Here is a 25,994-nt window from a genome sequence, read left to right as displayed (position 1 = left end):
TGTCTTCCACAATGGTTAAACTAATTTGTGCTCCCACCAACAGTGTAAAAGTGTTCCTATTTCCCCACATTCTATGCAGCATCTGTTGTTTCCTGACTTTTAATGATTGCCATTCTAACTGGTGTGAGATGGTAATTCATTGTGGTTTTGATTTACATTTCTCTAATGACCGGTGATGATGAGCTTTTTTTCATGTTTGTTGACCGCATAAATGTCACCTTTTGAGAAGTTTCTGTTTATATCCTTTGCCCACTTTTTGATGGGGTTGTTTGTTTTTATCTTATACATTTGTTTGAGTTCTTTGTAGATTCTGGATATTAGCCCTTTGTCAGATGGATAGATTGCAAAATTTTCTCTCATTCTGTAGGTTGCCTGTTCACTCTGATGGTAGTTTCTTTTGCTGTGCAGAAGCTCTTTAGTTTAGTTAGGTCTTATTTGTCAATTTTGGTTTTTGTTGCCATTGCTTTTGGTGTTTTAGCCATGAAGTCTTTGCTCATGCCTATGTCCTGAATGGTATTGCCTAGGGTTTCTTCTAGGGTTTTATGGTTTTAGGTCTTAGGTTTAAGTTTTTAATTCATCTTGAGTTATTTTTTTGTATAAGGTGTAAGGAAGGGGTCTAGTTTCAGTTTTCTGTGTATGGCTAGCCAGTTTTCCCAGTACCATTCATTAAATAGGGAATCCTTTCCTCATTGATTGTTTTTGTCAGGGTTGTCAAAGATCAGATGGTTGTACATATGGTGTTATTTCTGAGGCCTCTGTTCTGTTCCATTGGTCTATATATTTGTTTTGGTACCAGTACCATGCTGTTTTGGTTACTGTAGCCTTGTAGTATAGTTTGAAGTCAGGTAGTGTGATGCTTCCAGCTTTGTTCTTTTGCTTAGGATTGTCTTGGCTATACAGGCTCTTTTTTGGTTCCATAAGAAATTTAAAGTAGTTTTTTCTAATTCTGTGAAGAAAGTCAATGGTAGCTTGATGGGGATGGCCTTGAATCTATCAATTACCTTGGGCAGTATGGCCATTTTCACGATATTGATTCTTCTTATCCACGAGCATGGAATATTTTTCCATTAGTTTGTGTCCTCCATTATTTCGTTGAGCAGTGGTTTGTAGCTCTCCTTGAAGAGGTCCTTCACATCTCTTGTAAGTTGGATTCCTAGGTATTTTATTCTCTTTGTAGCAATTGTGAATAGGAGCTCATTCATGATTTGGCTCTCCGTTGATCTATTATTGGTGTATAGGAATGCTTGTGATTTTTGCACATTGATTTTGTATCCTGAGACTTTGCTGAAGTTACTTATCAACTTAAGGATATTTGGGGATGAGACGATGGGGTTTTCTAAATATACAATCATGTCATCTACAAACAGGGACAATTTGACTTCCTCTTTTCCTAATTGAATATCCTTTATTTCTTTCTCTTGCCTGATTTCCCTGTCCAGAACTTCCAATACTATGTTGAATAGAAGTGGTGAGAGAGGTCATCATTGTCTTGTGGCAGTTTTCAAAGGGAATGCTTCCAGTTTTTGCCCATTTAGTAAGATACTGGCTGTGGGTTTGTCATAAATAGCTTTTGTTATTTTGAGATACATTCCATCAATACCTAGTTTATTGAGAATTTTAACATGAAAGGCTGTTGAAGTTTGTCAAAGGCCTTTTCTGCATCTATTGAGATAATCATGTGGTTTTTGTCATTGGTTCTGTTTATGTGATGGGTTACGTTTATTGATTTGCATATGTTGAACCACTCTTGCATCTCAGGGATGAAGCCAACTTGATTGTGGTAGATAGGTTTTTTTGATGTGCTGCTGGATTCGGTTTGCAAATATTTTACTGAGAGTTTTTGCATTAATGCTCATCAGGGATATTGGCCTGAAATTTGTTGTTGTTGCTGTGTCTCTGCCAGGTTTTCATATCAGGATGATGCTGGCCTCATAAAATGAGTTAGGGAGGATTCCCTCCTTTTCTATTGTTTGGAATAATTTCTGAAGGAATGGTACCAGCTCCTCTTTGTACCTCTGGTAGAATTCGACTGTGAATCCTTTTGGTCCTAGGCTTTTTTGGTTGGTAGGCTAGTAATTTCTGCCTCAATTTCAGACCTTGTTATTGGTGTATTCAGGGATTTGACTTCTTCCAGGTTTAGTCTTGGGAGGGTGTATGTGTCCAGGAATGTAGCTGTTTCTTCTAGATTTTCTATTTTATTTGCGTAGAAGTGTTTATAGTATTTTCTGATGGTAGTTTGTATTTCTGTGGGATCAGTGGTGATATCCCCTTTATCATTTTTTATTGTGTCTATTTGATTCTTCTCTCTTTTCTTCTTTATTAGTCTGGCTAGTGGTCTATTTTGCTAACTTTTTCAAAAAACCAACTCCTGGATTCATTGAGTTTTTGAAAGGTTTTTCATGTCTCTATTTCCATCAGTTCTGTTCTAATCTTAATTATTTCTTGTCTTCTTCTAGCTTTTGAATTTGTTTGTTCTTGTTTCTCTAGTTCTTTTAATTGTGATGTTAGGGTGTTGATTTTAGATCCTTACTGCTTTCTGATGTGGACATTTAGTGCTATAAATTTCCCTCCAAACACTGCTTTCTCTGTGTCCCAGAGATCTGGTACATTGTATCTTTGTTCTCATTGGTTTCAAAGAACTTATTTATTTCTGCCTTAATTTCGTTATTTACCCAGTATTCATTCAGGAGGAGGTTGTTCAGTTCTCACGTAGTTGTGTGGTTTTGAATGCGTTTCTCAATCCTGAGTTCTAATTTGATTGAACTGTGGTCTGAGAGACTGTTTCTTATGATTTATGTTCTTTTGCATTTGCTGAGGAGTGTTTTACTTCCAATTATGTGGTCAATTTAAGAATAAGTGCTATGTGGTACTGAGAAGAATGTATATTCTGTTGATTTTGGGTGGAGAGTTTTATAGATGTCTATTAGGTCTACTTGGTCCAGAGCTGCATTTAAGTCCTGAATATCCTTGTTAATTTTCTATCTCGCCGATCTGTCTAATATTGACATTGGGGTGTTAAAGTATCCCACTATTATTGTGTGGGAGTCCATGTCTCTTTGTAAGTCTCTAAGAACTTGCTTTATGAATCTAGGTGCTCCAGTATTGGGTGCATATATATTTAGGACAGTTAGCTCTTCTTGTTGAATTGATCCCTTTACCATTATGTAATGGCCTTCTTTGTCTCTTTTGATTTTTGTTGGTTTTATCAGAGTCTGTTTTATCAGAGACTAGGAATGCAACCCCTGCCTTTTTTGTTTATTCCTCCATCCCTTTATTTTGAACTTATGTGTGTCTTTGCATGTGTGGTATGTCTCCTGAATACAGCACAGCACACCGATGGGTCTTGACTCTTTATCCAATTTGCCAGACTGTGTTTTTCAATTGGGGCATTTAGCCCATTTACATTTAAGGTTAATATTGTTATGTGTGAATTTGATTCCATTATTATGATGCTAGCTGGTTATTTTGCCTGTTGATCAATGTGGTTTCTTCATAGTGTTGATGGTCTTTACATTTTGGTATGTTTTTGCAATGGCTAGTACCATTTTTCCTTTCCATGTATTTTGCTTCCTTCAGGAGCTCTTGTAAGGCAGGCCTGATGGTAACAAAATCCCTCAGCATTTGCCTGTCTTTAAAGGATTTTATTTCTCCTTCTCTATGAAGCTTAGTTTGGCTGGATATAAAATTCTGGGTTGAAAATTCTTTTCTTAAGAATGTTGATATTGCCCCCACTGTCTTCTGGCTTGCAGAGTTTCTGCAGAGAGATCTGCTGTTAGTCTGATGGGCTTCCCCATGTAGGTAACCTGACCTTTCTCTCTGGCTGCCCTTAACATTTTTTCCTTCATTTTAACCTTGGGTAACCTGACAATTATGTGTCTTGGGATTGCTCTTCTCGAGAAGTATCTTTGTGGCGTTCTCCATATTTCCTGAATTGGGATGTTGGCCTGCCTTGCTAGGTTGGGGAATTTCTCCTGGATAATATCCTGAATATGTTTTCCAGCTTGGTTCCCTTCTGTCCATCACTTTCAGGTACACCAATCAAACATAGGTTTGGTCTTTTCACATAGTCCCATATTTGTCGGAGGCTTTGTTTGTTTCTTTTCATTCTTTTTTCTCTAATCTTGTCTTCACACTTTATTTCATTAAGTTGATCTTCAATCTCTGATATCCTTTCTTTTGCTTGATTGATTTGACTATTGATACTTGTGTATGCTTCATGAAGTTCTTATGCTGTGTTTTTCAGCTCCATCAAGTCATTTATGTTCTTCTGTAAACTCGTTATTCTATTTAGCAGTTCCTTAACCTTTTATTAAGGTTCTTAGGTTCCTTGCATTAGATTAGAACATGCTCCTTTAGCTCAGAGTAGTTAGTTATTACCCACTTTCTGAAGCCTACTTCTGTCAATTCATCAGACTCCCTCTCCTTCCAGTTTTGTTCCCTTGCTGGTGTGGAGTTGTTATACTTTGGGGTAGAAGAGGCATTTTGTTTTTTGTAATTTTCAGCACTTTTGCACTGTTTTTTCCTCATCTTAATGGATTTATCTACCTTTGATCTTTGATGTTGGTGACCTTTGGATGGGGTTTTTGCATGGGCGTCCTTTTTGTTGATGTTGATGTTATTGTTTTCCGTTTTTTAGTTTTCCTTCTAACAGTCAGGCCTCTCTTCTGCAGGTCTGCTGGAGCTTCCTGGAGGTCCATTCCAGACCCTGTTAGCCTTGTATCACCAGGAGGCTGCATAACAGCAAAGATTGCTGCCTGCTCCTTCCTCTGGAAATTTCATCCCAGAGGGCACCTGCCAGATGCCAGCCAGAGCTCTCCTGTATGAGATGTCTGCTGAACCTTGCTGGGAGGTGTCCCTGTTAGGAGGCACAGGGGTCAGGGACCCATTTGAGGAGGCAGTCAGTCCCTTAGCAGAGCTTGAGCACTGTGCTGGGAGATCCATTGCTCTCTTCAGAGCCAGCAGGCAGGAACATTTAAATCTGCTGAAGCTGTACCCACAGCCACCCCTTCCCTCAGTTGCTCTGTCCTAGGGCAATGGGAGTTTTATCTATAAGCCCCTGACTGGGACTGCTGCCTTTCTTTCAGTGATGCCCTGCCCAGAGAGGAGGAATCTAGAGAGGCAGTCTGGCTACAGTGGCTTTGCCGAGCTGTGGTGGGTTCCACCCAGTTCAAAATTCCCAGTGGCTTTGTTTACACTTTGAGGGGAAAACCGCCTACTCAAGCCTGGGTAATGGTAGACGCCCTTTCCCCTACCAAGCTCGGGCATCCCAGGTTGACTTCAGATTGCTGTGCTGGCAGCAAGAATTTCAAGCCAGTGAATCTTAGCTTGCTGGGCTCCATGGAGGTGGGATCCATTGAGTTAGAACACTTGGCTCCCTGGCTTCAGCCCTTTTTCCAGGGGAGTGAATGGTTCTGTCTCGTTGGTGTTCCACGTGCCACTGGGGTACAAAAAAAAAAAATTTCCTGGAGCTAGCTTGGTGTCCGCTGAAATGGCTGCCCAGTTTTGTGCTTGAAACCCAGGGCCCTGGTGGTGTAGGCACCTGAGGGAATCTCCTGGTCTGCAGGTTGTGAAGACCATGGGAAAAGTATAGTATCTGGGCCGGATAGCACTGTCTCTCACTGCATAGTCCCTCATGGCTTCTCCTGGCTAGGGGAGGGGATTCCCTAACCCGTTGTGCTTCCTGAGTGATGCCCTACCCTGCTTCTGCTTGCCCTCTATGGGCTGAACCCCTGTCTAACAAGTCCCAATGAGATGAGCCAGGTACCTCAGTTGGAAATGCAGAAATCACCCTCCTTCTGCATTGATCTCACTGGGAGCCGCAGACCAGAGCTATTCCTATTGGGCCATCTTGCCAGCTGCCTGCCTTCCTTTGTTTCTTTCTTTCTTTCCTTCTTTCTTTCTTTCTTTCTTTCTTTCTTTCTTTCTTTCTTTCTTTCTTTCTTTCTTTCTTTCTTTCTTTCATAGAAACAAAACAGAATTCAGTTGGTCACATGAAAACATATACTATTTGTTATTAAAACTTGGTAATGATCAGGCTAATTGGCACATTCAGTTGCAACATCAAGAACATCATCATTTATCCAGAGGGTGTACCTGAAGTGGAAGACTAGGCTCTTAAATGGAGATATAGAATGTCTATATAGATCGGGTGTGGTGGCTCACTCCTGTAATCCCAGAACTTTGGGAGGGTGAGGCAGGTGAATCACTTGAACTCAGGAGTTCGAGACCAGCCTGAGCAACATGGTGAAATCCTGTCTCTGCAAAAATATAAAAGTTAGCTTTGGCATGGTGGCACAGACCTGTAGTCCCAGCTACTCAGGAGGCTGAGGTGGGAGAATTGCTCGAGCCCAGGAGGTCGAGGCTGTAGTGAGCTGATATTGTGCCACTACACTTCAGCCTATTTCTGTCTCAAAAAGAAAAGAAAAGAAAAGAAAAGAAAAGAAAAGAAATGTATATGTAGCTAATCATGTAAGATGTAAACCAAAAAGTGAAGAAAATTATATACAGACATAATCCAACCAGCTCTTTATAAGCCAAAATCTTCTCAGATTGCTTAATTTGATGGGCTTGAAATCTCATAGTCAAGTTTAATGAAGATTGACAGAGATATTTTAGGTAGAAAACATTAGGTGCAATGCCAAAAGACATTGCAAACTCAGGCATGACTTAATCAACTATGTGGCAGTCAGCGCCACATATGGACATCTTACGTCCATTGAGCCGTATAGTGGGATTGCTGTCTAGGTTAGAAGATCTGTCTTATGTGAAAATGTCAACCAGAGAAAGGCAAGGGTGCAGAGACGCATGGGGAAAAGGGAGTGTGCAAGATCCTGTCCCATATTTATAAATTAGAATTTAAGTTCTAGTTCAGAAATATAATTTTCAAAAGTTGAGACTTTAGTTTATAAGAAGAGAATAGACATCAATACTATATTTAGATAAATAAAAGGCCATTGCTATTATCATTGCACTTCTCTGCCCAAAAAGACAGTATTGTGATATGCTGGGAAGGCAAGTTAAAACAATAGAAATAAAATTGAATAGGAAAACAATGAAACCTTTTCTAGTGTGCTGTTTATGGTAACTGGCTCCAGAGTGTAAGATTTTAACCTGCACTCTTTACTGGCTTCTGTTAAATTGCACTGAGATATTTTGTGTTGTAAACACACCAGGGTAGCTGGACGTAATTCAAATAAAGCAATCAGATTTGAGAAGGATTTAGAAAAGAAAAGTGTGGGGAAGAATAAAAAGAAATAAGAATAATGCCATAGACATTGAAGAATAAAAAATAATATCAGAAGTTAGTCTTCATCAAAAAGGTATGGGTGATGAAATAAAATTGAATTGAAGTCTTTAAGAAACTCCAAGGAAAAAAGTTATCTGATGCTGAAGAAGTAACAAACAATCTAGCTTCCTGAGTTATTTAACATTATGATGAATAAATCACCAAAACTAATATATAGTCAAAGAAATAAGAAAGAACAATCATTTTTTCATACCCAGTTTCTCCGCATACGTTTATCTGTTGTAACCAGAGTTTTGCCTTGTTTACAATCAGAGAAGGCCTATTACTCTAAAGTATATTTTCCACTAGTATTAAATAATTCACTGGTATTGTGCATTACATTTTGTGGAGAATAATAATACTAATCAGTTTCTTCAAGCTTATAATCAGTGTTCCCACCAAACACCTCCTAAACCATTTCCTAAACCATTAACCACTGTTAGTTTTCTTTTACCATAGATAGTAACCAATCAACAATTAGCTTTTAATAATCAAATGTCAGAATAGAGCCTTAACTTAAAGCTTTGGCTGATAGTGTTCACTTCAGTTAAAAAAAATCATTATTATTTCCTGAAAAGGGATGTTCTTGTCAGATTGCGGATAAGCATACAATTTCTCAAATAAAATTATAAAAATCATCTTCATAACAAAATCCAAGTGAGATGTAACTTTCTTTAGGAAAACTGGATTCCTTATACTATAGTCAGAATCAATTTGAATCTTCTCTTATATATCCAAAGAACTTTGAGTTTTTAAAATCAGATTGATGGTTTTGAATTAGCTGTTACAAAAACGTAGTACAAAATCCCAACAGAACTTCCTTCTCAAGTAAATCTCGCCCCTGCTCACTTCTCTCACTTAGCCACACTGTTTTCCTCCCTGGAAGCAAACAACGTAACCTTTCATGAGTATCCCTCCTGATATGGTTTGGCTCTGTATCCCCACCCAAATCTCATCTCAAATTATCATTCCATATGTTGCGGGAGGGACCCGTAATCCCCATGTGTGGAGTGAGGGAAGTGATAGGATTATGCAGGTGGTTTCCCCCATGCTGCTCTCCTGATAGTGCGTGAGTTCTCGTGAGATCTGATGGCTTTTTAAGTGTTTGGAACTTCCTCCTTCATAGCACTTTCCTTTCCTGCCACCTTGTGAAGAAGGCACTTACTTCCCCTTTGCCTTCTGCCATGATTGTAAGTTTCCTGAGGCTTCCCCTGCCATAGGGAACTGTGAGTAAATTAAACCTCTTTCCTTTATAAATTACCCAGTCTCAGGTATTTCTTTATAGCAGTGTGAGAACGGACAAATACAGCTCCAGAGATATTCCTCAGTACACAAATTATTATACTGTGTACATATGTAATTTGTGGTGTATGTGTATGTGTGTATATATTATATATGTATACATTCCTTTCTTTGAAAAATGGCAACAGTCTATACACACTTTATTAGAATGTGTAGCTTGTGTACAGACACACGTGTAAAACAAATATATATTTTAAAGAATATTTTAATATCTAGTGAATGTCCTTATCAATATATAGAAGAAACCTCATTCTTTGTTGTAGGTTCATAGCATTCCACTGTATACAAGGCCATGCCTTATGTGGCCTTTGCCTTATGGTAGACATTTATTTTGTTGTCCTAATTATAAGAATTAGGAAGACATTAATTTTGTCTTCCTAATTATAAGAAGTGCTACAATGAATTACATAGAAGCAGAATTTCTTGGTGAAATATTTTATTCATTGATAATTCAGATAGAAATTTCCAGTCTTCTGTTTCCACTAGGAATGTACTCTTTCTTCATTCAGGTTGGAGTCAATCTCTGCACATTTCACCTTGCTCAAATTTCTTATCCTGCTGAAATATATATGCTTGTACAGAGAGATAGATGATGGATTGCCATTTGTAAAGCCAGGGGAACCCTAGTTTTCAAGCCACTCCAGCCAGCACTGAAGCAAAATTTGAAATTAAGCCATGTTTACCAGAGACAAGACAATGGATATGGCTATAGTTTTTCACCTCTCAAATGTTTGCCTTTCCTCTCCAGTCTTGTACTCTTAACACTGAGAGCTAGGATCTGAGGAACTGGGATCCAACACTTTCCTGTTTAAATATTGTTCTGGTCCTCAGGCCTGAGGTTGGGGCCTCAGCTCCCCATCCCTAGTTTCTGTCTGATAACCCTGACTCGTATCTCAGCACTCCTAATCAATGACTTGGGTCATTTTTATGGGGAGGGAAGTATTTTAAGTTGTAATCTTGACTATGGACATTGGAAAGACTTAAATAACATTTCACAGACCACTGGATGACTTTTTAGTTCAACAACTTTAATTAAAAACCTGAAGACATAAATCAACTTAATGTTATCTTAAGGAACTTGGTTAAAAACAGGTTGACAGAGGGAACATTTTATTCAAAATGTGATCTAAGACTCAGTGTGCTTTTCCGAGAAATCTGTTGATCTTGGCTGTAAGAAATTTCAAGTCCTAAAAGAGAAGTAATACTTTTAGACAAAGACTAAGTGTGTACTTTTATACAAAGACAATTTTAATCTCTTTCGGGTTGTATTTCTTAAAACTGCAAAATTTGCTTGCTTCATAAAAAACAAGGCCTTTGAGATTCAGTAATATAGTGAATTTGCCATTAGCAAAAGTGACACTGAAATAGTCATTTTCACATATTTACAAAACTTAAGCCTATATTTAAGAAGACTGGAAAGGAAACAATTTTATACAATCAAGATAGTATAGGAGTTCTAAAATTTGTTCAGATGGAGGGACACTGTGTTCTTTGATAATAACATAAAATAGAGTTATCATAAAACTCAGTGTCTAATGATGAATTATGGGCCTTAAGAAATACTGTTATAAAGTTGATTATATTGTAAACCCATAGGCAACAAGTTTTAAGAAAATGTATGAAAATACTTAATTGAGAAACCTCTAACATTAAAATATTTTGCTTTTCTGCTGGAATACTAAAGAGTCAGCTTGCAGAGCATTGATGTTTCAAAAGAGAAAAACTTCATCAGAGAAAAAAATAGAAGCCTATTATTGACTGCTGCTCTAATAAGCTTTTATTAGAAAATAGGTTAGCAATTAGTTCTGCAAAATTGAGCACATAGCTTTGAACTTGATAGTTCTGCTCTGTCTCTCAGGCTGATAAATGTATATGAGTATATATATTTTTCCTCATTGGCAACAAAATATCACTTTGGTCAGTACTTTCCTTAAGGGCTTGGAAATAAAACAGTGCATTTATTAAATTCCTTAGGGACCATGACCTTCAGGATATCTTTTCAAACTCTCATGGTTTTAGGAGCAGACACTTGGCATCTTATAGGTTTTTAAAACAGAACCCCAATATCATGAAAAAAGAAATAGAAGACTTGTAGATTCGGAAAATCAATTCGTTTCACTAATACATGAATATTAAGAAAGGAGTATATGCTTTGAAAAACTTTTCCAGAGCATTCACTCTGATTGTAAAGATCAGTATGGATCATCACGCTGTGTGAAGTTAAAAAACATTGCACTGGGTGTTTGAGAACAAGCACTTAGAGTTGCAATCAAAATGAAAACAAATTAGTGCAATTAATTTATTGATTTATAACATCCTTTTCCTTTGCGGTGATTGTTTAAAATATTATGGTCTCATAAATAACTGGTCTGAACTGCTCTCATTTCTGTCTTAGATTATTGCAAGAGCTTCTTACACTCTTCCTGCTTCTCTCTTGTGTCTTTTCCCTTTCAGGCTTGCCTCAACACAGCAGCCAGAGGAATCCAGTTAAGCCCAAGGCAGATAATGTCATTCTTCTTTCCAAGCCTACCACGTCTTTCCCATCTCATTTAGAGTAAAAGCCTGAGTACCTATAAGCCCCCACAAGACCCTCACTCGTTCCTCTCTGGCTCCTTTTACCTAGTCGCTGACCTCTTCAAAGGTCTTTGGAGACAGCAGGCATGCTCTGCCACAGGGCCTTTGCACCTGCTTTCCCTCATACTTCCCCCGACATCCTCCAGGTTGACTCCTCTTATCCTTGGGATCAGTGAGGCTTGTTACCATCTAGAAACAAATCCCTGCCTTATTTATTTTTCTTTGTTATCATCACTGTGCAACATACTGAATATTTTATTTCCTCTTCTTATTTATTATCTCCCTCCTCTACAAGAATTTAAACTCAGTGAGGGCAGAGGCTTTTGTTTGTTTTGCTCACTATTTTATTGTTGGTACTTAGACGGAAGCCTGGTACATAGAAAATACTCAATAAAAATTTTCTGAATTCTTATAAGAATAAACTCTAAGTGCCTCTGCCTTCATACAGTGTCAGTGCTCCAAAGACCACCAGGAACACACCTGCAGTTAAATTAGTTGGCTTTCTTACTTATTGTAGGAAGAAAGGGTGCACACCATGGGAAACCATGGGGTGTCTCAGTAAGAGGGTATTAGGAGGAAACTATCATATTATTTAGGTTTTGGTTGGGTGATTTGGGGGAGAGTCTAAGAAGGCAGGGATTTTCTCTAGATTAGATGTTGTCAGAAAGCAGAGGCGTTCCTGTGACTGGGTAAAGAATAGCAGTCATTCATTCAGCAAGAGAGAGGGATGTTTGGTATTTTGTGGGTTGCACAGTGACCTTCTTTTCTGATCTTAGACAAAATTTAAAAGTGGCCTGGCTTTGTCTCATTTTGTTGTGGTCTGAGAGTAAACGTGTCCAGACTGGTATTCTGTGACAGTGTTTAAGAGAAGCATTATGCAGCCTAGCTGTGAGTGCAGTACTCACAGTTTCTGAATGCCAGGGGTTGCTCTTTTTTTTCTTTTAATTTATCACAAGCAAGTAAGCTTCTTTGGGGAAGGAGTGAGAAGGGACTTAGGAATAAGCAGGGGACAGGGGTTAGAGGCTTTTTCACAGACTCTTGTAGCTGTACGTGGTGGTCCTGTCTTCCCACAAGAACACCACTCCTGCCACCTTCTTCACTGTCTCATTCACTGTCAGGAGGAAGGGGCAGTGATGAGGTGAGGTCCTTGAGCCGACTTGAAATAGGCCCTGTCTGTTTGCTGCTTTTGCCACATTTGTCTCTGGTCAGGGCAAGAAGATTAGAACTATGAAGCCAAGGTCAACCTAGTAGCAGCTTAACCTTCCTCACTTTCTTTCACCAGAGGAGGAGTCAGGAGAAAGCTACTTCCCTTTACTTATGGCTTTAATGAGTATGTCATTTTCACTGAAAATCATTTGTCCAGGGGCCTTTAAAATGTCTTCACAGAAGTTTCCTTGTTGAAGGAAGGGAATTAGTCCTTCATATATGTTCCCAGAACAGACCTTACTTCTAAGAAGAGAAAACTGGGCGATACAATTTAACAGCCAAGTCCAGGTTAAATTCCTCATTCACCTCTACCTCCAATATCTTGCTAACTCTTTCTAAACATTCTGTCATTTAGAGGTTTGTTTACAGGAGCACATTTTCCTAGGCAGATTATGGAAGGGGGAAGGGAGAAAGAAAAGGAAGGTTGCTATCGCTGGTGACACATGGTTAACTGTGGATAATTACACAGGTTGCTATGCTACACGAACTAGTCAAGATAAGGCAGAGCTCAGCGGTAGGGATTTTAATGGCATAGGTGGGGTGAGGGAATAAGGTCTAGAGAAGCTCTGAAGCAAAGGGCGCTTTTGGAAGGGCAGGTTCAGGGAGTTTCCTTGGTGAAGGAAGGACAGGAGAAACAGAGATTGCATGGTGGGACAGGGAAGGGAAAACAGTGTCTGAGAGGGATCACGTGAGGGGATCTCCTCCCAACAAGCCATATTTAACAAGGAGGGCACACCGGTGCCCTGACCTGGCTGCAAAGGAAGCAGAAACCTGACATATAGCAAGCAGAAGACACGGGCACAGGATTTTACTTATATTTTCCTTCTTTGGTCGTGTACCCACACATTTTATTAGGAGCTATGTCTGCCATCTGCCATGTAAGGTGCACCTTCAGTTCACCAGAACAAAGAGAATAATAACATTCCAGGATAGGAGAAGAGAATCACTTGGTAACTTTGTCATAAATGAACCAGGATGTTCTATAGTGGTGATGAGGGAGCCGACCAAAGGAGAAACAATAGTCAGTGGAAAACTATGTTTTGTACGAGACCAAAGCAGGAAGTGTCTGGCAGAGTAGATTTTTTCTTTTTTTGGTACACAAATATAGTCCTTTCTAATAGAAATGAATTTTAATTTTAAAGGAAAGCTTCTTCCCCCTTCTATTAATGACTGCATATGCAAATCTATTTTTCTTACCTGGAGGCAAAATATAATAAAAAAAATCAAAGAAAAGGAGAAGTTTTGAGTACCACAATTTTCTTACTCATAAAATTAGATTCCCTTGAAAATATTATTCTCTTCAAATCATAATTTAGAGCTGCAGTAGGATATATTTCATGCTAAGTGGGGTAATTTTATTCAGTTTTGTGCATGGAGGAGTATATTTATTCAATAAATGAAAATATCTACCTCTATAGCTCTTAAAAACTGGTGTTTTGTGTTTATCCATTTACTTAGGACTTCTTAAATGTCTTTGGAGGAAGTTTTGTGAATGACTTAAACTTTTTTTTTTTTTTTTTTTTGAGACGGGGTCTCGCTCTATCGACCAGGCTGGAGTGCAGTGGCCGGATCTCAGCTCACTGCAAGCTCCGCCTCCCGGGTTTACGCCATTCTCCTGCCTCAGCCTCCCGAGTAGCTGGGACTACAGGCGCCCGCCACCTCGCCCGGCTAGTTTTTTGTATTTTTTAGTAGAGACGGGGTTTCACGGTGTTAGCCAGGATGGTCTCGATCTCCTGACCTCGTGATCCACCCGTCTCGGCCTCCCAAAGTGCTGGGATTACAGGCTTGAGCCACCGCTCTGGGCCTACTTAAACATTTTTTTACAGCAGTGTCTGAGGCCTGAGAAATACTATAAAGTTTGGCTGGTGACACCTGGTGGTTAAACATGATAATTACACACAACATGTAGCACAGGCTTTACTACCAAGCACAGAAGCGCCTTGTATTGGTCCGTTCTCACACTGTTAATGAAAACATACCCGAGACTGGGTAATTTATAAAGAAAAAGAGAGTTAATGGACTCACAGTTTCACATGGTTGGGGATCCCTCACAATCATGGCAGTAAGCGAAGGAGGAGCAAAGTCACGTCTTACATGGAGGCAGGCAAGAGAGCATGCGCAGGGGAAGGACCCTTTATAAAACCATCAGATCTCGTGAGACTTATTCATTATCACAAGAACAGCAAGGGAAATCTGCCCCCATGATTCAATTACCTCCCACCACGTCCCTCCTATGACAGGGAGATTATGGGAGCTGCAATTCAAGATGAGATTTTGGTGGAGACACAGCCAAACCATATCACTTCTCCATCAGTCAGAGTTCCTGGTGGTAAGTAACCAAAACAAACCTTGCTTACTTGAGCAGAAAGGCGGTGTCTCATGAGGACAATGTCTCCACTTAACAGTAACATTATGGGCATCAGGTTCAGGTTCTGGATGCCCCAGCTTGCTGCTCCTTGACACTGGAATTTATGTCACCACTGTCAATGTCACCTCAGCCTCCTTGAATCTCAATATCCCAATTCAAAGCCTAGATTAGGATGCATCTAATTGGGCTGACCACAGTCATAGATGAATACCAAACCTGAAAGGAATGCTGGGACATTTTGGCTTATTTAATGAAATATGGACTTTGCCTTCCAAGGTATTAATGGTACAGAATTAACTACTAAGGAAAGGGGTCTGTATCCTGAGCACACAGCCAAAGGACAAATGTCTACTGGACACCTTAATCTCACTAGGCATCAGGCATAACCACAATGCACTTCCCTTTTAATGACACACAAGACTGCAAATGTTTTATGCCATCAAACCCTTTGATGAGCTTTTACAAAAATAATTTTGTAGTAGTTTTACAAAGAGATGACTAAAAAATAACTTGACAAAGTAGCCACTATCTATTCCCTCTCGTACTATCCAAACACCTACCTATCTTTCTCTTTCTCTCTCTTTTTTTCTTTTTTTTTTTTTTTAGATTGAGTCTCGCTCTGTTGCCAGGCTGGAGGGCAGTGGTGTTATCTCAGTTCACTGCAACTTCCACCTCCCAGGTTGAAGCGACTCTCCTGCCTCAGCCTCCTGAGTAGCTGGGACTACAGGTGCATGCCACCACACCAAGCTAATTTTTGTATTTTTAGTAGAGATGGAGTTTCACCATGTTAGCCAGGATGGTCTTGATTTCTTGACCTTGTGATCCACCCACCTCAGCCTCCCAAAGTGCTGGGATTATAGGTGTGAGCCACCCTGCCTGGCCCTATCTTCTCTTTCCCAGTGTCTTCCCTGAGACATTCTGTTACACCAGGGGTTTGGTCTAGGTCCTGTTGCTTGCTGCACAGAAAGCCAATCACTGAGTCAAGGAGTATTGCTTGGAAAGAAGGCCTTATTTGGGTGCTGCGGCCAAGCAGAATAAAGGATCAGTCTCGAATTCATCTCCTCAAGCTACTAAAATCTGGGGTCTATAAAGTAGGGAAGAAAAGTAACTATGTGTGGGAAAACAGGAATTAAGGAGGGGTAAGAAAGAGGAGTTGGTCAACAAGCAAGTGGTCAGTTAGGTCAGTGAGGTGTCTGGTGTCTCATTGTTTAGATGTGATAAACCGGTAAGTTTCAGTTCCTTGAAGCTTTCTGGGAGGCTTGATGGTTGGTTTACCAAGAAAGGAACACTGATAAGGCAAATGTAACTTTCTTAAGTTTTACCCTGGGAGGGTCAATTTCTAAGTTTAGTCAAAAGAAACCCAAAACATCTATTCTTTAGAACAGTTGGGCTGGTTTTAATTTCTTGCCACTCAATCACTTTCCTCTCCATTCCTACCTACTGCTTACTCCCAGAAGTAATTGCTCCAATAAATTATCATGTAGTACTTATTATGCATTTTTATTATTTAAATTTTACATCACCTTGTCTTCCATATAATGTGACATCAGGCAAGCCTTTTCATCTCTCTAAGCCTCAGTTTCCCCATTTGTAAAATGGAAATGTAATTATAAGCCTTACATAGTTATTACAAGTTTTTAAAATATTTACAAAGCACTTAAGCACAATGCCTGGGATTTGATGAGTTTTCCAAAATGATAGTGAATATTATTTCACATCTTTATCTGATCATGAACTCCTTAAAGGCAAGGACCACATCTTATTTATTTTATTTTCTGGACATAGGTTCTGGTGCTCCATGAATGTCTGTTGAATTGCATTTCCTGCCCCTGAATAGAAGCTAGGTCTCTACATCTGCTTCTCTATCTCCATTTATTTATAGGCCTATTTGAGTCTTGTTCCTCAAAACTATGCCTAACAGGAAATTAAATCTCTCCACAGGTCTTCTAGAGTGCACTAAAGCAGAAGATAACATAAGATTTTTATCTTACCATGAAAGTGTTATCTGAAGGACAGCTAAGGCTTTGTGTTGTTCAACCAGTACATCTCACTTCATGGCTCCTTATATTTTTTATTCTAAAGTCTATCTCTTGTCTAAAACCTGCTCGACTTCCAATTTATCAAAGAAAACCTTTTATAGCTGCTTGGAATGCTCCAACAGATCAGTGTTTGATAAAATATAATTTAAGACTAAATTTGAAAATGTTTCCAGTGATTGGAAGCCCACTGGCCAAGGCCAGGGGGCAAAATGTCACTATATTTTATGTCAACAGATTGGGATACTATCCGTGGTATACATCACAAGGGGTCCCCATTAATGGAGGTCTCCCACAGAACATAAGTTTACAAGTACATCTGGAAAAAGCTGACCAAGATATTAATTATTACATCCCTGCTGAAGATTTCAGTGGACTTGCTGTTATAGATTGGGAATATTGGCGACCACAGTGGGCCCGGAACTGGAACGCAAAAGATGTCTACAGAAAGAAGTCAAGAAAGCTTATTTCTGATATGGGAAAGAATGTATCAGCTACGGATATTGAATACTTAGCTAAAGTGACCTTTGAAGAAAGCGCAAAAGCTTTCATGAAGGAAACCCTCAAATTGGGAATTAAGAGTCGACCCAAAGGTCTTTGGGGTTATTATTTATATCCTGATTGTCACAATTACAATGTTTATGCCCCAAACTATACTGGGTCATGCCCGGAAGAGGAAGTCTTGAGGAACAATGAGCTCTCTTGGCTCTGGAACAGCAGTGCTGCTTTATATCCTTCTATCGGTGTCTGGAAATCCCTTGGAGACAGTGAAAACATTTTGCGCTTCTCCCAATTTCGGGTGCATGAATCCATGAGGATCTCTACCATGACATCTCACGATTATGCTCTGCCTGTATTTGTCTACACAAGGCTAGGGTACAGAGATGAACCTTTATTTTTTCTTTCTAAGGTAGGAAACTTCTTGTCCAATGGTGGGGGATCTCCTCCTTATCTCTAAAAGGACATTTCTTTGTTAATTATGTTCTTTGAAGAATTTATTTCAATTAATGGTCTGCTATATAGGAGCATAATTCTTCCTTGACTAGTCATGCGTTTAGACTCTTCATTTATGACAACTGAATTTTGATTATCTTATTCATTATTATTCTCTTAAGGAACAAAGTAAGGTGAGAAAGGGTTAAAGTAGATACCAGCAACTATTACATTTCCTGCACACCAACTTTAACTATATTCACAATTGGGCATTTTGGAAGGTTATCAAAATGATCAACAGTGAGCAGGTAGATAATCAAAAAGGATGTTTTGAAATGGAGTGTTTGCTCATACATGTGGAAGCAGAATTGTCTAGCCACTTAAACGAAAAATTCTGGGGAAAGTAGTGGGTATCCTAATTTTTTTTTTCTTCAAGACGGAGTTTTTTGCTCTTGTCACCCAGGCTGGAGTGCAATGATGCAGTCTTGGCTCACTGCAACCTCCACCTCTGGCGTTCAAGTGATTCTTCTGCCTCAGTCTCCCAAGTAGCTGGGTTTACAGGCACCCACCACCATGCCCAGCTAATTTTTGTACTTTTAGTAAAGATGGGGTTTCACCACATTGGACAGGTTGATCTTGAACTCCTGATTTCAGGTGATCCACCAGCCTTGGCCTCCCAAAGTGCTGGGATTACAGGCATGAGCCACTGTGCCCAGCCTAATCTTTGGATTTGGATAATTTTGTGTAACTTTTCTACATTGAGAAGCCTTGGGACTTGTGGAGGGCTTCACGTGTGATGCAGTGATGTTTTCAGGTATTGCTGGACACCAGTGGTTTAATATATTTTAACAGAGGCATTTTTCCTTTCTGCACCATTGCCAATCTCAACTCACCAATATCTGTTAAAGATGTTCTGAGTTTCACATGCATCTGTGTGAAGAGACCACCAAACATGCTTTGTGTGAGCAATAAAGCTTTTTAATCACCTGGGTGCAGGCGGGCTGAGTCCAAAAAGAGAGTCAGCAAAGGGAGATGGGGTGGGGGCCATTTTATAGAATTTGGGTGGGTAGTGGAAAATTACAGTCAAAGGGGTTGTTCTCTGGTGGGCAGGGATGGGGTCACAAGGTGATCAGTGGGGAGCTTTTGAGCCAGGATGATCCAGGAGAAGGAATTTCACAAGATAATGTCATCAGTTAAGGCAGGGACCAGCCATTTTCACTTCTTTTGTGGTGGAATGTCATCAGTTAAGGCAGGAATTAGCCATTTTCACTTCTTTTGTGATTCTTTACTTGTTTCAGGCCATCTGGATGTATATATACATGCAGGTCACAGGGGATACGATGGCTTAGCTTGGGCTCAGAGGCCTGACATTCCTGCCTTCTTATATTAATAAGAAAAATACCATAAAATAGTATTGAAGTGTTGGGGCAGTGAAAAGTTTTGGGGGGTGGCATGGAGAGATAATGGGCAATGTTTCTCAGGGCTGCTTTGAGCAGGATTAGGGGTCATGTGGGAACCTAGAGTGGGAGAGGTCAAGTTGAAGGAGGATTTTGTGGTAAGGGGTGATACTGTGGGGTTGTTAGAAGGAGCATTTTTCATGTAGAATGATTGGTGATGGCCTGGATATGATTTTGGATGAATTGAGAAACTAAATGGAAGATACAAGGTCCGAATAAAAGAAGGAGAAAACAGGTATTAAAGGACTAATAATTGGGAGGACCCAGGACATCCAATTAAAGAGTGCCCAAGGGGGTTCAGCGTAATTAGTTGCTTGATTGGTGGGTTTTTGGGTTCTATCCTTGAGTTTTTTTATGTTGTCATACACCAGGTCAGATTGATTTAGGTAAAAATAACACTATTCACTTAAAAATATACAGAGTCCTCCTTTTTCAGCAGTGACTAAGTCAAGGTCTTGGCGGTTCTGGAGGACAACTGCAGCTAAAGAGTCAACTTGGGCCTGGAGGACTGATAAAGTTTGTAATATGTCTGTGTTGCTAGCAGAGAAGTCATTAGAGAGGCTATGGAATGTCGTGACAGAGGTTGAAATGCCTGCTGTTCCAGTACCAAGAGCAATAGTGGAGGCAGAAAGTCCTAAACTGACAAGCAAAGGAATTAGTGAAATAACTCTTTTTTGTCGTGTTGGTGTCATGAGGGGAACAGGGAGCTCTTCAGTCCCATTTGCAAATTGAAGTTTTGGAGTAAGGGAAACTAGTGTGCACGTGCCTGTCCAATTAGTGGGTAGACACATGTAGGTAGAACGCCACAGAGGAAGAAGAGACTTGTATGAGGCAAAGCTGGAAATGCAAAGTAAAAAGATGAAAAGGAGTACTGAAAGTGTGTCTTCTACCCAGACTCCTAGGGATCCAGCTAGGGTGGCAGCTGTCAGAGGTTGTAAAGGGGACTGATGGGGTAACTGTGTAGAGGGGGAGATTTGATTTTCATGGTGTATGAGAAAACATTGAGTGTCTATGAGCAAACTTTCACTGTTATTTACGGGACTTGGTATGAGTAAACAAGAAGAGGGCCTGGGAGGAGAGTCTGATGACAAAGGGGAAGGTAGACAAGGATGGAGTGAAATACAGGGTAAGTGTCTTCCTAAGCAATAATTACTGCTAATGTTTCTAAGTTTGCCAGTATTGATAGAGGGCTTGTCTGTAATATGGAGCTGGAAGGCTCCAATTGTTTCAGTGATGTGTGTCGTTGGGCTGTGGAGATGAACGAAAAGGTGAAAGGCTACCCAGGGGAATTCCAGTGGGTCTTTGCCGAGAGATACATAAAGGAGCAGCCACAGGAATAGTAGTTTGTGTTGTGAGGGGTCCAAATATGGGGGGAGTAGAGTTGATATAAAGAGAAAGGTTTTTTGAGTAAGTGCAGAGGAGGGTGGCAGCTTGCTGATGTGAAATGTCTGGGGAGATCTTGCTGGACCTGTCTAGAAAGTAAAGAAGTTCTTCAGGAGGATAAAGGTGAGGGCTGTTAAAGGAAGTTCGGAGGTGTAGGGAGACAGGTGCCCAGTCTGTATGTAAGGCAGGGACAGCTGTGTAGGTGCTGGAAGAAAGGGAAATGCAAAGCCAGCAATTGTTTGCTAAGGAGGGATTAGAAACAGCTAGGAGAGAGTGAGTAACGTTGATAGGGTGGTGGAGATAGCTGGGGAGAGGTAGAGGGTGGCATAAGGATGGGAATGAGAATAAGAGTGAGTATAAAAGTAAAGAATAGAACTTCATCAGGGTGAAAGTATTGGAGGGTGCCCTGCCAGCAAAGATCATCTATCCACTCTAAGAGGGAGTTAAGAGTGGCCGTTTAGGGATAGCACCAGGAGATATCAGCTGTGATGTCTTGGAGAAACAGTGTAAACCAGCAGTGTAAACAAGAGTAGGGCATTTATGAGTAGTTGAGAACGATAAATAGGAATATGACTAGACAGAAGATAGCAGGGATGACTAGTTTTTGGGGCTCAGTCCAAGTAGTGGGGGTGACTGCGTAAAGCCCTGTTGGAATAAGTAGGGTAAGGATGAACAGACCTAATAGAATGAAGGGATGTATTAGGCTCATAAGGGTTATTACTGTTCTTCAGAAATGCGAGTGAGTTTAAGGGAAGTAGGGGAGAGTACTTGCAACTTCCAGGAGAAAGAGGAGGTATTAGGCTGGTTGTCTGATGAACACAGCTTTATTCTGGAATAATGAGCCCAGTGGGCAGGATCCTGCAGACAAACGGCAGTTGGGGTACTATAGATGACTAAGTAGGGTCTGGTCCATCAAGGTTGTAGAGTTTGAGGGGTCAGATTCTTAACAAGAACTGATCGTCCAGCTAGGGTGTCTTCATATGGCTGGGAATCTGGAGTAGGCAAGAGAAGATTAGCAGCCTGGCTAATTTTCTGTCTAGCCTGCTGGAGGATGAGAAGATAGTCGCCTAGAGGGCTGGTGTCTGGGACAAGGTTGGGGCTGAGCAAGAAAGTGCATCCATATAAAATTTCAAATGGACTGTACCCTATAACATCTCGAGGACAGGCTCTAATTCTGAGAAGGGCAAGAGGTAAAAGTACTGTCCAGTCCTTTTTAAGTTGGAGGCTGAGCTTAGTGAGGTGTGTCTTTAAAAGACGATTAGTCTGTTCTACCTTTCCTGAAGATTGAGGATGGTAAGGGATATGAAGTTTCCACAGAATACCAAGAGCCTGAGAAACTGCTTGAGTGATTTGACTAGTAAAAGCCGGTCTGTTATCAGACTGTATAGAGGTGGGAAGGCCAAACTGAGGAATTATCTCTAACAGAATGGAAGAAATGACCACAGTGGCCTTCTCAGACTCTGTGGGAAAGGCCTCTACCCATCCAGTGAAAGTGTCTACCCAGACCAAGGGGTATTTTAGTTTCCTGACTCGGGGCAGGTGAGTAAAGTCAATTTGCCAGTCCTGGGCAGGGGTAAATTCTCGAGCTTGATGTGCAGGGAAGGGAGGAGGCCTGAACAATCCCTGAGGGGGAGTAGAATAGCAGACAGAACACTGAGAAGTGATTTCCTTGAGGATAGATTTCCACGATGGAAAGGAAATGAGAGGTTGTAAGAGACTGACTAGTGGCTTATAACCTACATGGAAGAGGTTATGAAATGATGACAGAACAGAGTGGGCCTGTGAGGCTGGAAGGAGATATTTTCCTTGGTCTAAGAACCAATTGCCTTGTGTGGGAAGAGATTGATAGGTGGAAGTTTCAGTGGGGGAATACATGAGAGTGACCGATGAGAAGGAGAAAAACTGACCATGAGGGACAGAAGCTGGAATGCTAGCTGTTTCTTTAGCTAACTTATCAGCACAAACATTGCCTAGAGCAATGGGATCTGACACCTTTTGATGGCCTTTGCAGTGAATGACTCCAGCTTCCTTTGGAAGTAAAGTGGCCCTGACACGAGTTTTTATCAAAGAGGCATTAATGATGGAGGACCCTTGTGTAGTGAGGAAACCTCTTTCTGCCCATGGTGGTGCAGGGTATGAAAGGCATATTTAGAGTCAGTATAAATATTGACGCGTAGTCCCTTTGCAAGAGTGAGGGCCCAAGTTAAGGCAATGAGTTCGGCTTGCTGAGAGGTAGTGGAGAGGGGCAGAGTGGTAGCCTCAATGATACATGTGGAAGATACTATAGCATAGCCTGCCTCTGCTGGTGAGTGGTGATTAGGCCTGGTGGAACTGCCATCAATAAACCAAATGTGATCAGAGTGAGGAACAGGAAAGAAGGAAATATGGGAAAATGGGGTGAATATCAGGTGGATCAGAGAGATACAGTCATGGGTGTCAGGTGTGGTATCTGGAATAATGTGGGAGGCTGCATTGAAGTCAGGGCCAGGAACAATGGCAATTGTAGGAGACTCAACAAAGGGTGACTATAGCTGAAGAAGCCAGGGAGCAGAAAGTATATGCATCAGGTGTGGGGAAGAAAATAGATTTTGGAAGTTATGAGAGCATAGTTTGTGATTTTGAGGGCCTCTAAAAGTATTAGGGTGGCAGCAGCCACTGCACGGAGGCATGATGACCAGCCTAAAACAGTAAGGTTAAGTTGTTTGGACAAAAAGTCTACAGGGCATGGTCCCAGTCCTTGTGTAAGAATTCCGACTGCATAGCCCTGCACTTCAGCTGTGTGTAATGAAAAGGGTTGGGATAAGTCAGGGAGAGCTAGTGTGGGAGCAGTCTCTAAAGCTGTCTTCAAGGAATGGGAAGAGGAGTGGGAAAAGGATTTAGGATCTATGGGATCAGCTAGGTTTCCTTTTGTGAGTTTATATAATGGTTTTGTTAGGATGGCAAAACCAGGTATCTGAAGGAAAAAGTATCCAACCATGTCTAGGAAGGAAAGGAGTTATTGTTTTGTAGAAGGTGTTGGGGTTTGAGAGATCAGTTGGAGATGATCGGCAGGGAGAGCATGTGTGTTTTTATGAAGAATTATGCTGAGGTAGGAAACGGATGGAGAAGAAATTTGAGCTTTGGAGGGGAATACCTGATATCCTTTGGGGAATAAATGTTGAAGGAGCAGGGGGGTGTCTTGTTGAGAAGATTCAAAGGAGGAGCTACAAAGTAGAAGATCATCAATATATTGAATAAGGTGAGAAGCAGAGGGGTAGAAAGAAAGTAAATCATGAGAAAGAGCTTGGCTGAAGTAATGAGGGCTGTCCCTGAAACCTTGTGGCAGCACAGCACAGGTAGTCACTGCTGGGACTGATGGGTGTCAGGGTCAGTCCAGGTAAAAGCAAAGAGAGGCTGGAATGAGGGGTGCAGGAAAATAGTGAAAAAAGCATCTTTAAGATCAAGAATGGAATAGTGAGTTGTGGAGGAAGATATTGAGGACAAAAGAGTGTACAGGTTGGACAGTACAGGGTGGAAAGGCAAAACAATTTGGTTGATAAGGTGCAGATCCTGAACTAACCTGTAAGACTTGTCCAATTTTCAGACAGGTAAATGGGGGAATTGTAAGGAGAATTTATAGGTTTTAGAAGCCCATGCTGTAGCGGGCGAGTGATAACAGGTTTTAATCCCTTTAAAGCATGCTGCGGGATGGGATATTGGTGTTGAGCAGGGTAAGGGTGATTAGGTTTTAATGGGATAGTAATGGGCGTGTGATTGGTTGCCAGGGAGGGAGTAGAGGTGCCCCATACTTGTGGGTTAAGATGGGGGAATACAAGAGGAAGATGCAAAGGAAGCTTTGGATTGGGAAGAAGGGCAGCAATGAGATGTGGTTGTAGTCCAGGAATAGTCAGGGAAGCAGATAATTTGGTTAAAGTGTCTCAGCGTAATAAGGGAACTGGGCAGGTGGGGATAGCTAAAAAAGAGTGCATAAAAGAATGTTGTCCAAGTTGGCACCAGAGTAGGGGAGTTTTAAGGGGTTTTGAAGCTTGGCCCCGTCAATACCCACAACAGTTATGGGGGCAAGGGAAACAGGCCCTTGAAAAGAAGGTAATGTGGAGTGGGTAGCCCCTGTATTGATTACACAGGGGATGGACGTACCCTCCACTGTGAGAGTTACCCGAGGCTTGGCGTCCGTGATGGTCCAGGGGGCTTAAGAGGCGATCGGGCAGCGTCAGTCTTCAGCCGCCAAGCTGAGCAGATCTGGGAAAGGGTCAGTCAGAGAGCCTTGTACTAGAGCTTTAGGAGCTCTAGGAGTGGCTGCTCTGGGCGAGCTAGGCAGTCTGATTTCCAGTGGGTCCCTCCACAGATGGGACATGGCTTGGGAGGAATCCTGGGGTGTGGGCATTCCTTGGCCCAGTGGCCAGATTTCTGGCACTTGAAGCAAGATCCTGATGGAGGAAGTCCTGTAGGAATGCTTGACTGCTGCGGCTTAGGGATGTGCAGCTTAGGCAATAGAAGTTCCCGTGTGCTGGAGGTGCGGATGGGTTTTGTCTCACAGCAGAGGCAGGTAATTGTAACTCAGAAATGCGTTGCCATCTGGCTGCCTTCTCTCTATTATTGTACACCTTGAAGGCTAGGTTAATTAATTCCTGTTGTGGGGTTTGAGGGCTGGATTCTAATTTTTGAAGCTTTTTTCTAATGTCAGGAGCTGACTGGGTGATAAAATGCATATTTAGAATGAGATGGGATTCTGACCCTTCAGGGTCTAGGGCTGTAAAGCTCAGGGTTGCTGCCAAACAAGCCATGAACTGGGATGGGTTTTCATCTTTACCTTGGGTAGTTTCTTTAAGCTTGTCACAATTAACAGCTTTGTAAGCTGCCCTTTTAAGCCCTTCAACTAGGCAGGAAATCGTGTAATCTCTCCTAGCTATACCTGGGGAATCTGCCTGATAGTTCCACTGGGGATCCTCTCAGGGAACTGCTCTAATGCCTTCCTGGAGGTCTGGCTCGTGGAGCCAATGGTTGTCAGTGTGAGATTGGGCCAGAGAAAAAACGCTTTCCTATTCATCTGGGGAGAGGGTAGAAGTTAGGATGACATTTAAGTCACTCCAGGTTAAATTGTAGGACAGAGTTAGATATTGGAATTCTTGTATATATTTAGTGGGGTCTGATGAGAAAGAACCTAAATGCTGACATATCTGAAAGAGGTCTGATGAGAAAAAGGCACATGTACCCTGACTATGCCTTCAGCTCCAGCCACCTCTCTAAGAGGAAATTGTTGGGCAGGTGGGGGAGAGCTAGTCATGGAACTAAACCGTAAGCAGGACCGGGTGTCAGGAAGGGAGGTGATAGAAGGATTATAGGGTGGAGGAGCAGAGGCTGAGGAAGAATTGGGACCTAGCTCAGCCTGGTGACGAGCAGACTGGGGAGGAGGGGAGAGGTCAGATGGGTCTGTAGAAAAGGAAGATTGG

General features: G+C 41.2%; 1 protein-coding gene across 1 annotated transcript in view; it reads left to right on the top strand.

Moving 5' to 3' along the window:
- HYAL4 (hyaluronidase 4) overlaps positions 1 to 25,994 on the top strand; it is a 43,374-nt gene that overhangs the window by 8,433 nt on the left and 8,947 nt on the right. The window contains exon 3 of the mRNA XM_017863762.1: positions 16,677 to 17,681. Within this exon, the coding sequence (XP_017719251.1) occupies positions 16,728 to 17,681 (954 nt within the window). The 5' untranslated portion in view covers positions 16,677 to 16,727. The remainder of the gene's footprint in view (positions 1 to 16,676; positions 17,682 to 25,994) is intronic.

This window comes from Rhinopithecus bieti, unplaced genomic scaffold, assembly GCF_001698545.2.
Source record: "Rhinopithecus bieti isolate Rb0 unplaced genomic scaffold, ASM169854v2 scaffold_70890, whole genome shotgun sequence".
Taxonomy (NCBI): Eukaryota; Metazoa; Chordata; class Mammalia; order Primates; family Cercopithecidae; genus Rhinopithecus; species Rhinopithecus bieti.
Note: the sequence above shows the minus strand (reverse complement) of the source record. Positions and strands in the feature narration are given on the sequence as shown.